The sequence below is a fragment of the Thermobia domestica genome, chromosome 9 (genome assembly GCF_964235325.1).
Source record: "Thermobia domestica chromosome 9, izTheDome1.hap1.1, whole genome shotgun sequence".
NCBI lineage: Eukaryota > Metazoa > Arthropoda > Insecta > Zygentoma > Lepismatidae > Thermobia > Thermobia domestica.
In genome coordinates, this window is record NC_137462.1 from 237,702,750 (window position 1) to 237,718,799 (window position 16,050).

The 16,050-nt window shown below is 34.9% G+C and overlaps 1 protein-coding gene across 1 annotated transcript in view; it reads right to left on the minus strand.

The window, feature by feature from the left end:
• The window catches only part of LOC145694238 (uncharacterized), a 45,508-nt gene that overhangs the window by 10,452 nt on the left and 19,006 nt on the right, over window positions 1-16,050 (minus strand). The window contains exon 2 of the mRNA XM_081770343.1: window positions 11,872-12,081. Within this exon, the coding sequence (XP_081626469.1) occupies window positions 11,872-12,081 (210 nt within the window). The remainder of the gene's footprint in view (window positions 1-11,871; window positions 12,082-16,050) is intronic.

Genomic DNA, 16,050 nt, shown 5'->3' on the forward strand with positions numbered 1-16,050 from the left:
TTTTTTTTGCATTTTCGTCCCGTTAGAGGAGGAAAAATGAAAATGAATAGGAAAAAATCGGCATCACCTTACCCTAAGACCATTGTTGGAAAGTTATTCTCGGGAGAATCTGATTGACTGATCGCTTTCAAATTTCCTTTTTAATTTTTCAAAATATTTTTGAGAATTTTTAGTTTCAAAAATTATAGTGCAAACATTTTTTATGTGTAATAGTTATAGAATTCTTGCGCTCATTAAGAAATTTTACAAGTCTACCAAAGAACTGTTTCTAAAGATGTGGGGTGCTTTAGATAAAGAGAATCTGTCTACACTGTACAAGAAATAATTAAGCTTTCTGTAAATAAAGGGTTATTGGACTGAACTAATCGTTTACCTGCCACAACTGAAAGCTTAACATAACAATCGCTCAAATCATTCAGTCTTGTTTAATCCTTCCTCATAACAACCAAAATTGGACAAAATTTTGTTGACTCGCTCAGTGGATATGGTTCATCAATAACATTTTAATTTATATCTACAATTAACGAATCAGATTTAAGCAACAATAATCAGAATTGAACCAAAGCAAAATAAGAGTAAAAAGACTTCTTCTTGGGCAGGAGTTCTTTGACCTTATAATGACTAAGAATCAGGGCCAGCTTCTAAAATTTGGTTTCAAGGTTCAATCTTTATGTACCCTTTTCACATCTTAATGGTCTAAGGGCATAAATTGATCTAGTTACGATTACTAAATTAATTTAAGGAAAAACCCTTAGTGATCTTCATGTTTGAACTTTTAAAAATGGTTAAATTTATACACCTTACCAAGTGTATTTATAAGACCATAAAACCTTACTTTAGAACATAAAAACGTATTAAATTTTATATTCTGACAATTTTTCCTCCTGCAAGGTAATGAATGACGCCAAAATTCTGAAGGGGTTGGTCTGAATCATGTACCCATTTAAGGAAACTGCAAAACTTTTAACAATATTAACTACACGAAATAACAATGACTTCTTTTCAGCGAGGATTTTTAAAAGAAATGTGAATAATTTGGACATATTTTTAATCTTTCAGCTTTCAATGATGTCAAGTAAGTAATTAGTTCAGTCCAATGAGAGCTTAGTTTACGGAAAATCTAATTGGTTCCTGTTCATTGTTAACAGATTCTTTTTATCTGAACTTTTCTGACTCTTTAGAAGCGGTTCTCTTTATTAGATTTATAAAGTTTTCAGTGCTGTAGGAATTTTCCAACAAGATGTCAAACTAAAACATTATAGGGGCCTAAGACAATTTTTTCAAACCATGTTCAAACAATGTTTAACACTAAATATTAAAAAAAAAAAAAAAAAAAAAAAAAAAACGAAAAATTTAAACAGGAATTTCGAAGTGATTAGTCAATTAGAGTGTGCCAAGAATAATTTCCAACAATGACATTAGGCTATGAGTTATAACTAGCTTTTGAAGTGTGATAATTATTAATATTATATACTAGCATCAATTACTCGTTTGCTGGGTTAAAGTAAGAAAAAATAGTAATACGTTCCGTTAGTCGATCACGTTTTACTATTACTAAAGCCTCTTGATATCGGTCATTTTCAGGGGGCTGAATTAGAACTGAAACGGTATCAGAAGCGTCACTGTTCATCTCAGCGATCTGAAAATCTACAGACTCCTCACTAATATTGGTCATTTTAGATCACTGTATATCTTCTCTCCCCCTCTTCCAAGCTGCTGGGCTGAATTTGGATTTAAACAACATCGCAAGTGTCACTGTACATCTCAGCGACCCCAAAAACTATAGGTTCGTCACTAATATCGGTCAATTTCGATCATATTTAAATGTCTCTCCTGTTCCTCCTCCCTTAAGTTACATCCTCAAAGTGATATGACAAAAGCAATCTCAGGTTCGAACTTCATCTTAGTTGGAAATTTGATCGATATCCGTCCGGTGGTTCAAGAATATTAAGATTTTTTTATTTTTATGTATCTCCTCTTCCTCCCCCTCCCTTAAATTATACCGTTAACAGTGGTGTAACTAAAGGTTTGGCGGCCTTCCCGCAGACAGCATGGAGTGGGGCCCCTTTTCTACGTCCACTTCACGATTTGGAGGCGCTCTGATGGCTTGGGGCCCCTCGCAATACGGGTTCTGTGGCGGAGTCCTTAGTTACGACCCTGGCCGTCAAAGTGAAATGATAAAAAAAATCTCAGGCCCGAACCTTATCTAGGTTAAAAATTTAATCGACATTGATCCTTTGGTTCAAGAGTTAAGTTTTATTAATTTTTAAACTCCTCTCTCCTCCTCCCCTAAGTTCTATCATCAAAGTAAATAGATAAATATTATCCCAGGCATGAACCTTATCTATGTCAGAAATTTGATCGAGATCGGTCGGGTGGTTCAAGAGTGATGTAGTCACAAAGACAGTCACTTTCATTTTGATTTTTTAAAAACATATATATCCCCCTGTCTCACCTCTACGTTGCACCGTCAAACTTAAATGATAAAAAATTATCCCAGGCCCGAACGTCGTCTATGTTGAAAATTTGAACGAGAGCGGTTGGGTGGTTCAAGAGTTGTTTTATTTATTTTTATATATAAATTTCCCCCTCCCCTTCCGTAGGTTTTACAGTCAAAGTAAAAAAAAAAGCCATTTCTAGTCCTGAATCTCATGTATGTCGAAAATTTAATCGAGATCGGTCAGCTGGTTCAAGAGTTAAGTTTTGTTTATTTTTTAATGTCTCCCCTCCGCTCCTCATCCCTAAGTTAATAGATCAATACGATAAAATAAAAACCACCCCAGGTCCGAATCTCATCTATGTTGAAAATTTGATTAAGAACGGTCGGGTGGTTTAAGCGTGATGAAGTCACAAAGACAGTCAGTTTTATTTTCACTTTTTTTTACATGTACCTCCCCACTGCTCCTCCCTACTTTGCACCGTAAAAGGGAAATGACAAAAACATTCCAGGTCCGAACCTTATCTATGCTGAAAGTTTGATCGAGATCGGGCGAGTGGTTCAAGAGTTATTAAGTTTTATTCATTTTCATATATTTCCCCTCCTCGCCACCCCCTCCGCTAAGATCAACCGTCAAAGTGAAATAATAAAATCCATCCTAGGCACGAACCTCATCTATATTGAAAATTTGATGGGGATTGGTCGTATGGTTCAAGAGTTATTAAGTTTTATTAATTTTCTTATATCTCCCCTCCTCTCCCACCCTAAGATACACCATCAGAGTGAATATGTAAAAACACTCCTAGGCCCAAACTTCATGAATGTTGAAAATTTGACCGAGATCGGTCGAGTGGTTCGAGAGATTAGGAGGCCCAAACACCGTCACTTTCAATTTTATCATATAGATTAATAATTACCTATCTGTTACTACAAAAGCTTTCAGTGATTAAACATTCAACTCCATTCTTTAGCGAAACAATCATTGACCAGCAGAAATAATGTAATACAAGACTTTTCGAAAAGTTTCGAAACATTTTAAACAGAAATTCTAAATATTTAAAATTATGGTCAAAAATTTTATAATTACAAAAGTTTTCAAAAGTATTTTAAAATATTTAAATCAAGAATTGAGAAGTCGTCGGTCAACCAACTCCACCAATCATATATTTTTACTAATGACACTCGACTATGAGTTGTGACTATGGATGAGTGTGTGAAATTGTTGTTATTGCGTATCAATCGGTTTTTATAATTGACCTTATGTTCTAAGTCCTATTTTTATCACAAAAGACCTCAGATTATGAGTTATAACTACAAACCGTAAGATTCAATGAGATTCAAGGATGTTATTGTATATCAATTGGTTTTAAGAGTTGTTTCTGAAGATTCATAGTCTAAATTAAGGTTTCAAGTCCGAAATTTGAAGTTAGTCAAAGGCATCGATCAATCAATCACTTTGCAAACAACGCGTTGTCCCTAAGTTTCAGTGTTAAGATATATATTAGGTCAAAATTTTCAAATTTGAATTTTGGCTACTCTTTATCTATGAATGGACCATCCAAATTTACAAAAATATACACCCAAGCCCAAAAAAGCAATTAGGAATTTATATATATTTTTTTGAAAATTCCGAAATAAGAGTTGGTCAAACATAGAGCTCCTGAATTTTAAGAAGGGAGTATCAAGTACTAATGCCCAATGAAAGACAACGGGACCTTCCATTGATATGATAAGATAGTATGTTACTATCTATTTCACTGAACATCAAGCATTCAAAATTCGCTCCTCATCCTCAACTTTTCCGCCAAAAGTTAAAATTGCTACTAAATATAAAGTGTTATTTTGACACTTTTGTATCGATAAAAGTGAACCAATAGTACCAACCAAATTTACCGGAAGTATATCCAAATCCTTGAGAACCTTTATCAATATATCTTTTGATAATTTCGAAATTTAAGAGATAGGCCAATGTACCCGATCCTCTATTTTGGAAAGAGTGCATCAATACCCCCATGTCTTATGAAGGAAGATATTTCCTGTACTCATGCATATAACTATACAAGATAAAGTCTTATCAAAAACCTCCGACATTTGAATTTTTGGCAATTTTGTAACCATAAAATGAAATTAAAAAGACCACCGAAACTCGCAGAAGTACATAAGTTGATCCTGTATTACCATACCAAACTTTTATACTTAGTAATTTCCAGAATTTAAGAAGATGATCCTATGTACCCATCCCAAAATCTAGGAGATGGTCCAAAGTACGCTTGCCAAAATCAAGAGGACATTAGCTCCTATGACCTTGTACCACGTGATCAGATCGCGTGACATCCCTCAGAAAATCAGATTCGAATGAGGCATAAGGGGGCCCATACTATTATATTGATAGTTTTAAAATAAGTTGCAATCCATTGTGTCGTTATATCTTGTTCTACAATAACCTCACTAATTTTACTAAAAGGAATTTTCAAATTTTGTTTCTTGTAGGCTTGCATGTATGTCATTATATCTTAAAATATTCATATGGTTCTACATGTTACTGAGTGTTAGTCCTTCTGCATTTGTCCGTCCGCGTCTTTTATATGACATTCGTCTCAGCTCGAAGTCTAGCACAAACTCTAGGATCTAATATGGACATCTTACTGATACAACCCCATCCGCTTTCTCCTCGTTGTAAGTCGAGGTTAAAATTGTTAAAACTAGTTTCTAATTATCTTAAATGAAAAGCCTAGATACTGAATTTCATGTCTCAAAGCTTGAAAGATTCCGAGATATGAACATCTTATTATAATAATTGCAGCTTCCAATTCCCACCTTCCATGTCAAATTTCCAAAAATCTCTCTTTAGTGGTACCGTACCTTACGTCACAAAACCTATGAAATGTTCGATGCCAAGTCTGTAGATTAAGCAGTTTGGCCTACTTGTTGATGAGTTAAACACAACATCTAATTTTGTATAAGAAGAAATAAAATATCTGTTTGATCTGTCAACTCAGGGCACTTTTCAAGCACAAATTTTGATTGCTTTTCGTTCTACTTCGGGAACATAAACCTTATAATAAACTTATATATGTATGATTGTAGTACAAACGTTGGTGCAAGTTTATCAGGGAACCTGGGGTCAACCATAAAGTCTTCCAATTGGACTTCGCAACTCCTAAAGCTGGCCCTGACTGCGGATATACGTGTAATTTGTTAATTTTCGTTTAGCTTAGAAGTACAAATTTACTTTTATAAGCTCTAATAGACACTGAATTTAAGGAATACAGGAAATCAGATTTAAAGTCAAAGGCTAGCAATGTAAGAGTGGATGCAGACTGTGAAAATGACTGGGTGCCAATCATTTTGTAAGATTTTATGAAACTCTATTAATTTATTATGTTTAATATGTATATGCATTATATTCATTTATGAATTGGGAAAATCCTTGCCAGGTAGAAATTAGATATACGTGGTAATTATTATTTATTTTTGCTATAGGTATATCATGAATTATTATTATTATTATTATTATTATTATTATTATTATTATTATTATTATTATTATTATTATTATTATTATTATTATTATTATTATATCATTTAATTAGAAGAAGCCTTTTCAGTAACCTAACCTAGTTAATTTCAGACATCTTTTGATGCTAAGTGCATGTAAAGTACGCAAACCAGATGCAACACCTATAAGAAATCTTCATTTTCCTTTTCTAACACCTATAAGAAAACATTGATCAATTTGACCGATAGGCATTTTTGCGTCGTAATAGTGGCTACAATGTTGGATTTTGGGGGCCGCTGCTGACAATACCTTCCTGCCTAGTGATGTGAGGTGGAAAATTTTCCATTTCGGAAAATTTTCCGCTATATTTTTCCGGAAAATTTTCCGTTGTAAAAAAATATCAGTAATCAAGTAAGAATTCCTCAGTAATCACGAAATGGATTGAATTCATGTATAGAAATGTTGAAAAGTGAAAGATCGTTTAAAGAATCTGAAAATTTTCATGGCTCTGACAATTTTCAATACTATGTAGGAACAAGTTAAACCATTTTTCATGAATCGAAATATTTTCTGCCTTATATGGAAAAGTTAAAGAACTTTTTATGAGTCGGAAAGTTTTCATCATTTTGAAGCAAAAAGTAAAACAACTCTTTTGTGAATCGGAAAGTTTTATTGCTCTGTAGAAACAAGTGAAAGGAATTTTCATAGATCGGAAAATTTTCATCACGATGTAGAAACAAGTGGAAAACACTTTTCATAAGCCGGACAATTTTGGATATGTATAGTGATGTTATGTGGAAAATTTTCCACTATATTTAACTACACATAGAGCTACAAAATTGAATTTCAGTAGAGGAAAGTTAATCAGCAACAAATTATAATTTTCCAATTCGCTTTCGGGAACCGGAAAATTTTCTAATATTTAAAGTTGGGAAATAAAATTTTACACAGTGTTTCTCTCTCTCTCTTGCTCTGCGTGTTCCTTCGTTGCTAAGTGGTTAGCATACGCGCCTTTGGCATGGAAAACCTGGCTTCGATTCCCAGCGGAAGCTCATGTAGTTCGGATTTCACGTTAATCAGTTGTCCCGTCTTATATAGTCTCGCTGCTGAAAAGGACGTTAAACTCAAAATCAACTTAATTCAACTCCTCTCTCTCTCTCTCTCTCTCTCTCTCTCTCTCTCTCTCTCTCTCTGTGTGTGTGTGTGTGTGTATGCAAAGTGCAGAGAACACACATCCAGTTCGTAGAATACAAATATTCCACTCTATTATTTAAAATTTCAATTTATTAAAAGTCATGAATATTTTCTGATTCATAAAAACATACTCCACTTATTCATTCGATTCATGAAAAATTGTTCCACTTGTTCCTACATAGTACTGAAAATTTTCTAAGCCATGAACATTTTCAGATTCTTTAAACGATCTTTCACTTTTTAACATTTCTATATATGAATTCAACCAATTTTATGAATACTGACGAATTGTTACTTGATCACTGATATTTGTTAAGAACGGAAAATTTTCCTAAAAAATATAGAAGAAAATTTTCCACCTCACATCACGGCTAAACAACGATGTAGGAATAAGTGGAGTATGTTTGTATGAATCGGAAAATTTCCCGGAAAATTTTTCATCACGGTACTGGAGAGAGAATTTTTTGATTCTTGAAAAATTTTTCCACTTGTTCCTACATAGTACTGAAAATTGTCTAAGCTATGGAAATTTTCAGATTCTTTAAGCGATCTTTCACTTTTTAACATTTCTATATATGAATTCAATCAATTTTATGAGTACTGACGAATTGTTACTTGATCACTATTTGTTAACGGAAAATTTTCCGGAAAAATATAGAAGAAAATTTTCCACCTCACATCACGGCTAAGCAAGGATGTAGGAATAAGTGGAGTATGTTTTTAGGAATCGGAAAATTTTCAGCACTGTACAGGACAGAGAAGTTTTCGATTTATGAAAAATTTGAAAATTGTCTAAGCTATGAAAATTTTCAGATTCTTTAAACGATCTTTCACTTTTTAACATTTCTATATATGAATTCAATCAATTTTATGAATATTCACGAATTGTTACTTAATCACTGATATTTGTTAAGAACGGAAAATTTTCCGGAAAAAGATAGAAGAAAATTTTCCACCAAACATCTCGACTAAACAACGATGTAGGAATAAGTGGAGTATGTTTTTATGAATAGAAAAATTTTCCGGAAAACTTTCATCCCTGTACATGAGAGAGAATTTTTCGGTTCATGAAAAATTTGAAAATTGTCTAAACTATGAAAATTTTCAGATTCTTTAAACGACCTTTCACTTTTTAACATTTCTATATATGAATTCAATCAATTTTATGAATACTCACGAATTGTTACTTAATCACTGATATTTGTTAAGAACGGAAAATTTTCCGGAAAAAGATAGAAGAAAATTTTCCACCTCACATCTCGACTAAATAACGATGTAGGAATAAGTGGAGTATGTTTTTATGAATAGAAAAATTTTCCGGAAAATTTTCATCCCTGTACATGAGAGAGAATTTTTCGGTTCATGAAAAATTTGAAAATTGTCTAAACTATGAAAATTTTCAGATTCTTTAAACGACCTTTCACTTTTTAACATTTCTATATATGAATTCAATCAATTTTATGAATACTCACGAATTGTTACTTAATCACTGATATTTGTTAAGAACGGAAAATTTTCCGGAAAAAGATAGAAGAAAATTTTCCACCTCACATCTCGACTAAATAACGATGTAGGAATAAGTGGAGTATGTTTTTATGAATCGGAAAATTTTCCCGGAAAATTTTCTGGAAAATTTTCCGTTTCAAAACTTTCCGGAAAATTTTCATCACTGTTCCTGCCTCAACAGTTCCCAGAACCTACACACCAAGGATGTTATAAAATAGAGAATACATATACTAATGGTTAGTTCCTTGCTACACATACTAATGGTTAGTTCCTCTCAGTTCCGCTGAAGCGTTGATAGATGCAGATGCTTTTGTTCTTTTTCTGTCGATTAAAAAATATCTTATGTTTTCCATACCGTTATGTTTGTTGTCTTTCAGAACTGCCGTACGTTCCTCTGTAAGTTATACTAGTGGCGTGTCTTTGTATTTAGATTACATTGTAATCAGTTATCGTTTTTCTTTTTATTGTGATCCTTAGTGTTCTGATTATAAAATGGACCGTCCGGCCACTAGTAAATTTGTAAAATACCTAAATAGTGATACAATGCGTATAATGTTGGATTGTGAGGACCATGAAGAGGAAATGGACGATTACTTTTTTGTAGATGACTCGGAGGAAGGGAGTTGAGTTGAGTTGATTTTGAGTTTAACGTCCCGTTCAGCAGCGAGGCTATATGAGACGTGGACCTACTGATTAATTTGGAATCTGAACCACATGAGCTCCCACCGCGAATAGAACCGTTGGTAAGTGGATTAGGGAGTTGATATCTAGATTATCTAAGCTAGCGAGAAAAAGTTATCCTCTTTTTTGTCTTAGCAACTACTATTGAACGCATGAAAATGAAAATTATGTTGTAACAACAATAGAAAAAAATTTCCTTCGTAAAAAAAAAAAAAAAGGCTTAAGAAATTTTGACTGATAAGCTATTCTGAGAAATAAATAAAAGTATAATTTCTTTTGGCTCTTAGAGAATTAGAATACGCTTTGATGAAATTGAAATAACCCTGTTAAGTTCGGCGATATAAACATAGACCACAGTAAGCGCAATCTTCAGAAAACCTTTGAAAAGAACTATAATGAGGGTTGATTATTACCTTCTGAGTCGGAAAAAAATTCCAAGTGGAAAGCTTTAATACCATTTTCTTCCATGACTCCTCTCTTGTAGTAACTACCCTTAACACATTGACCGGCATGTCAGCCATATGTGGCTCACACTAAACTGCTCCGCGAGGCCCCGTGAGCCATATATGGCTCACGCTAAAACTGACCGTGGGACCCCGTGAGCCATATATAGCTCACGCGTTTGTTTGGCACTTATATGAGGCCCTACGAAAGGGTTTTTCTTCTTTTTCAATACGATATTTTGGGTCAAGTGTGTGACTATTTTACATATACTTTAGCTTTTTAAATTATACATTCATATCCATGGAAATATCTGAAAATGTTAACTTGCTGAAAATGCGAAAATGCAAGTTGTTTGTGTTTTTATTCAGCCGTGGAACTTTGCATTTTAGAATTTAGCATATTCAAATAATACGTATCTAGAAATCTCAATATTCAATATTCCTTGCTTTTCAACAAGATCTGGCTCATGGTGGGGAAAAATGCGTGAGCCACATATGGCTCACGGGGTCTCAGAGGAACAATTTACTTCTAGACGCTGTGAGCCATATGTGGCTCACATAAAAAACAAGGAAATTGACACTTTTTTAATTAATAATACATTGTAGCATGCCATTAAAATTGTAAAAAAAAAAATGTATTTTAATGGTATTCAACAATGTATTATTAATAAAAATGTGTCAATCAGCTCAGCTCAGTTCCTTGTTTTTCACATGAGCCACATATGGCTCACAGGGCCTAGACATATACCTAAATTTGTTCATCTGAGGCCCCGTGAGACATATGTAGCTCACGCATATTTTCCCGCCAGGAGCCAGATCTGGTTTAAAAAATAAAACTTGGAATATTGAATATTGAGGTCTCTAGATACGTATTACTTGATTATCTCTTCGTGGTCTGGTGGTGACCATTAGGCAAAAGTACGTTGGCGCCACGGTCCATCCTCAAAAATGGCCATGGCCAGTCAAAGTGTTAATATCTGGAACAAATTAGAGGCAGACAGAGTAAGCGTAAAGAAGGGAGCTCTTTAGAGTATTCAAATCACTTTATTCCGGGATTCCAGTCGCTTCTCTGGAATGATGAAACTTGTTAAGGTAAAGAACTGTTGAAGGCAGGTCCTCTGACAGAGAAGTATTTCACATTTTCAGTCTAAGGAGGTCGGTAGCAGAACAGAATCCTTAAGTTTTAAAAGCACATATTAACTCTTTTAGTCAATTACGGAGTTTCTGGCTGTAATGGAGTGTAGATGGGGATAAGCACACTCCAAATAGAATTTATACGGTACGAAAGAGAAAGTGAAAGGAAAGAAAGTATAATAAAAAGCTTCAAATCGTTAATCCTCTATATTCTATGACAAGGCAATACTTTGCTCTTTTTATGTATTATATCCGTTTGAGAGACATCAACAATATTCAGATAATACCTGTAAGTTAGAAGAGTGGAAGATAGTACCAGCAGTTCAGATTATGATGTTAGAGAGGTTACCATCAAACGTGAATGTCCAAGGAAGAAATTGTGTAATTTTAAATATTAACCCTCCCTCTGATTTTGTACTATGCAGTCGCGTATTTTTGGGGGGCTTCCGGGCTTAAGTCCCCCGAAATATTACTTACTATAGTAAGGTATATAATATCTTGCAGAATTTTCACATTTTCAGGCAAAAAAGTTAGCAGCCCCCCCCCGAAACAAAATCGTAAATTCGCCACTGGTACTATGCAACAAATATTGCAACGCACAAGATGTCCAAGAATTTGAATAAATATATATAATACGAATCATTTGTAAGGAACTTTTCTACTTCATTTATCCTACATATCTATCGTTGTGTACACAATGCAGGACTACAGAGGTGTTCACTTCGATTCTGTTCACTAACAAGCAAGATAATTAGGACTAAAACTAGAATATATATGCATTTATTTTATAATCCTTACAGAAGTATTAAGCAAATATTATGAAGAACAATACTCACAGAACATCAAAGCTTTAGATATAGAAATAACACTAATCTTGACATGTAAGTTTGAAATAAGTGTACATAAATTAAATTAAAAATCTGTTAGTGTATATAAATAGATAAAGCTAAAGATTCAAAATCCTTATGGTGACTCACGTCTTCGTATTTGTCTTCATCCGCTGTTGGCTCCGAAAGACCAGTTGGAATTAACTGAATAGATTGTTGTTCTCCAATGCTGTTTGAGTTTTGTAAAGTTAACAACGCTGACCGTTCATTGCGTCCATGAACTCCAAAAACTTTGGTTAGCTCTCGGCTACGTCTGGAAATAACTTCTGGAGCAAGAAACAGCATGTGAACGACCAGAATCTGCAAATACAAACAAATACCACTAATATAATCATTAAGAGGCATAGACCGCTTATAAAACACAAAGATTTTGTTTCATAATAGTGTGATATTCTCTTTAACAGAGAGATATTTTCAGATCATTTATCGTACAAAATTTAGTTTCGAAATATAACATGTAGAGTTTTACGTAGCATGCCTTAGTTCGATGGCGTTCGAGGCCAATCTTCTGGTCAGTTAGCTGCTTGAGTAAACTTTGGTTAGACTTGCTCAAGTAAATCATACTATTAAAAATCAAGTGATTTTGCGTAGTACATCTATAACTATACTAATTGCAGTAGAGGAATAAGATCAAGGATAAAGTCTGTTTCTCGGGAACTAAATCTATATCAAAAAATTCATTATTCGCTGTCCCTTATCGGTTCCATTTTATGGAAATTAATATTGAAACTGCAAGTGGTAATTGATGTCTATAACTTTCATTTGCAATAGAGGGATAAAATGGAGGTGGAACATATTATTACCGACTAATGCATATCAAAAATATGCTTATCGCTATATATTTGTGCCTCATTCACTATGCAATTAGTGTTATAAAATGAAAGTCGTATATCTTTACAACTTCCGGTTTGAACAGACAAATAAAAGATGAGACAAAGCCCACTCTTGGGACGCGAAATCTGTATCAAGAAATCGTTTTTCTAATTACCTTACCGTTTATGCTCTATGGAAACAGGTATTAACTGGAACTACTAGTAAATTTCAACCACTTCCGGTTTTAGTAGAGTGTTGTAGGTGGTAATAGTATGGTTTCTTGAGACACTGAATCGTTCGCAAGTATTCGTTTTTCGCTATCTATTAACGTTTCTGTTCTATAGTGATCAACCTTAAAACCTGAAATAACTTATTTCTACCATTTCCGGTTCAAATAGAAAGTTAACGGAGGAGATGAAACCTATTCTTAGGAACCTGAATCGATTAAAGAAAACGGCTTCTTGATGTCTCTTACAGCTTTTGCTTTATGGATTAAAATTAGGAATGAGATTTTTGACCTTCTAGCGTCTATAGCCATGTCTAGTCAAAACTCCCACAGCCAAAACTCCCACACTCAAAAAATGGCAAAACGCACACACAATCGGTCAAACTCCCACACAAATGGACTAAACACCCACACATAGCAACGGTCACAATTCTCACATAAATGGACAAAACTCCCACACAAATGGAGAAAACTTCCACACGCAGAAATTGTCACAACCACCACACAAATGGACAAAACTCCCACACAATCGGACAAATCTCCCACACTTTCAAATGATCCTGGTTGCGCGTCTTGTAAGTTTCACACGCTGAAAATAATAAAAAGAAGTCCAAGTGTGTTTTGAGCGTTCGTGCATTTGGGAGATTTGTCCATTTGTGTGGGAATCATGACCGATTTTGTGGGCGTTTTGACATTTCTTGAGTGTGGGAGTTTTGGCCATTTGTGTGGCGGTTGTGACAATTTCTGTGTGTGGGAGTTTTGTCCATTTGTGTGGCAGATTTGTCCATTTATGTGGGGATTGTGACCGTTGCTATGTGTGGGAGTTTTGTCCATTTGTGTGGGAGTTATGACCGCTTACCTGTGTGGGAGTTTTGGCTGTGGGAGTTATGACCGTTCGTGGATTTGGGAAATTTGTCCATTTGTGTGGGAGTTATGACCGTTTGTGTGGTCGTTTTGACATTTTCTGAGTGTGGGAGTTTTGCTGTGGGAGTTCTGACCGTTCGTGGATTTGGGAGATTTGTCCATTTGTGTGGGAGTTATGACCGTTTATGTGGGTATTTTGACATTTTCTGATTGTGGGAGTTTTATCTGTGGGAATTTTGACCTGCTCACGACGATATCAGTTGGCGATCACACCACTGGGAAAATAGGGGAGAAAGAAAGGAACGGGAAAGAAGGGAAGCGACCTGGGACCATTACGTTAGGTACCATCCTGGCATTTGCCTGGTGGGAACGAAAACACCCAGGAAAATCTCACTCAGGATGGCTGGCCTAAAAAAGCTTTTACATTAGTTCGACGTTGCTCGCACCAAAGGTGAGAGCGTTAGCAACTACGCTACGCGGGGCTACTTCTGCTCTATCGAAATCAGTATTGAAACCGAAAGTACAGTAAAATTTGTCTCTAGCGGAATCCTACGGAACTTGCAAAAATTCCGTTAAAGATTGGTTTCCGGTTAACAAAGGTAGATCTATGCAAAAAAGGAAAAAATGCATGTATATAATGGACATACCAAGATAAAATAATGTGCTGTACATGCCTTAATCAATTTACAGTATTTATTTTTACTACAAGTTAATATAATGAAAACTTACAATCAACAGAAAAAATACTGTACGCACGTTAACTTTATTTATTCCCATAGTCAAGAAGAGTTTTCTGTGCACATTACAGAATAGCTGTTCCACTTTTCACAGAACAATCCAACCTGAGACACCACACTAAATATATCAGTGTCATTTTGACGTAACGCAAATTATTAAAGGTCCTTTAAACTTTTCCCAGCATCTTGATAAGTCTTTAGCCTACACTCTTCTTCTAGCTAAATCCATATTTCTCCTCTTCCTCTACCTGGTCTTCTCTTTTCAGATTTTCCGTATAATTATCAATTAAGGCATCTACATTCGTTGTGTCTGTTTCGCTTTGCACATCACTATTTGTTTCGCTGATAACATAGTCCATTGTATATACTGTAAGGATCCCCACATCGCGACAAAAGCACATGTTAATACAGTACGTATTATTGATTACAAACAATGAATTAGACGAGAAGTCAACACCGAAGACACCGGAGGAAGCCGAAAGGAGACGGATCTCACGAAAGGACCCGAAGAGGACAAATAAAAGAGGGACCACCGAGGGACCTGGCATCAGTCGACCAACTGATCGCAACCTATCCTAAACCCTGGAGGCTATGAAGCTAAGGGGTTACTCGTACAGAACATTATAACCTGCAAATCTTAGTCATTATAGAGAAACTTTGTTATTTGAACTTTGTAGACACAAAGGACTTAATTTTATAATAAAATTGGTGAAGGTATAAATCTCGGTCTATCATTGACTCTACCCGTAAACATTACAATATGTATTTTACCTCCCAGTGGATGTCTAAAAACTTTCTAAATGCTGCAATCTGGAGCTGATTTTTTCATTAAAAGGCTCTTCTTGATTTCCGTTGTCCGCGTAACACCGTTTCCGCTTAATGAAGGGAATTGAACAAGTGTTTTGCCCCTATATTGAAGGAACCGTGAAATATTTCCGTTTAAGACAAGTTTCCGTTTAATAAGCAGTCCGTTGAATGAGGGTTTTACTGTAGACCCTACTAGTAAGTTTCAACCACTTTCGATTTCAGTAAAGTTGCGGGTGAGAATTACATGCTGTCTTGAGATACTGAATCAATTGCAGAAAACAGCTTATCACTATCTCTTACGTTTTGCACTATAGTAATAAACGTTCAAAGCGAAAATGACTAATGTGAACCACTTTCAGCTTGAACAGAGAGTTAGGAGAGAAGGTGGAACCTATTCTTGGAACACAGAATCGATTGCAAAGAACTGTTTCTAAATATCTCTTACCATATTTGCTCTGGTACCTGACGACAGATGGACGAACATACCGGTAGCCGTTAAATGAAACTTCCGACACTTATGCATAGCATAGTTTGACATTCTAAAATTAGAACTAAAACATCTCAGTATGTGTTTTAAGAGGAATGATCTGCATCATCTACAGCATTGATTTTAACTTCTTTTTCATATTGAGTAGAATATATTACTGTAATAGTCTGTGGAGTAATAGTCTGTGAAGTAAAGCTTTAGAAAGCGAAGGAAGTAAAAGATACGTACAGCAAAGGGGAAGGAAATTGAAGTATCTTCGGCCAGTGTCCATCAATAGCTTTGAAAACACACTTTTCTTCTGATATCCAAGAAGAATAGAATAGTTTAATATGATT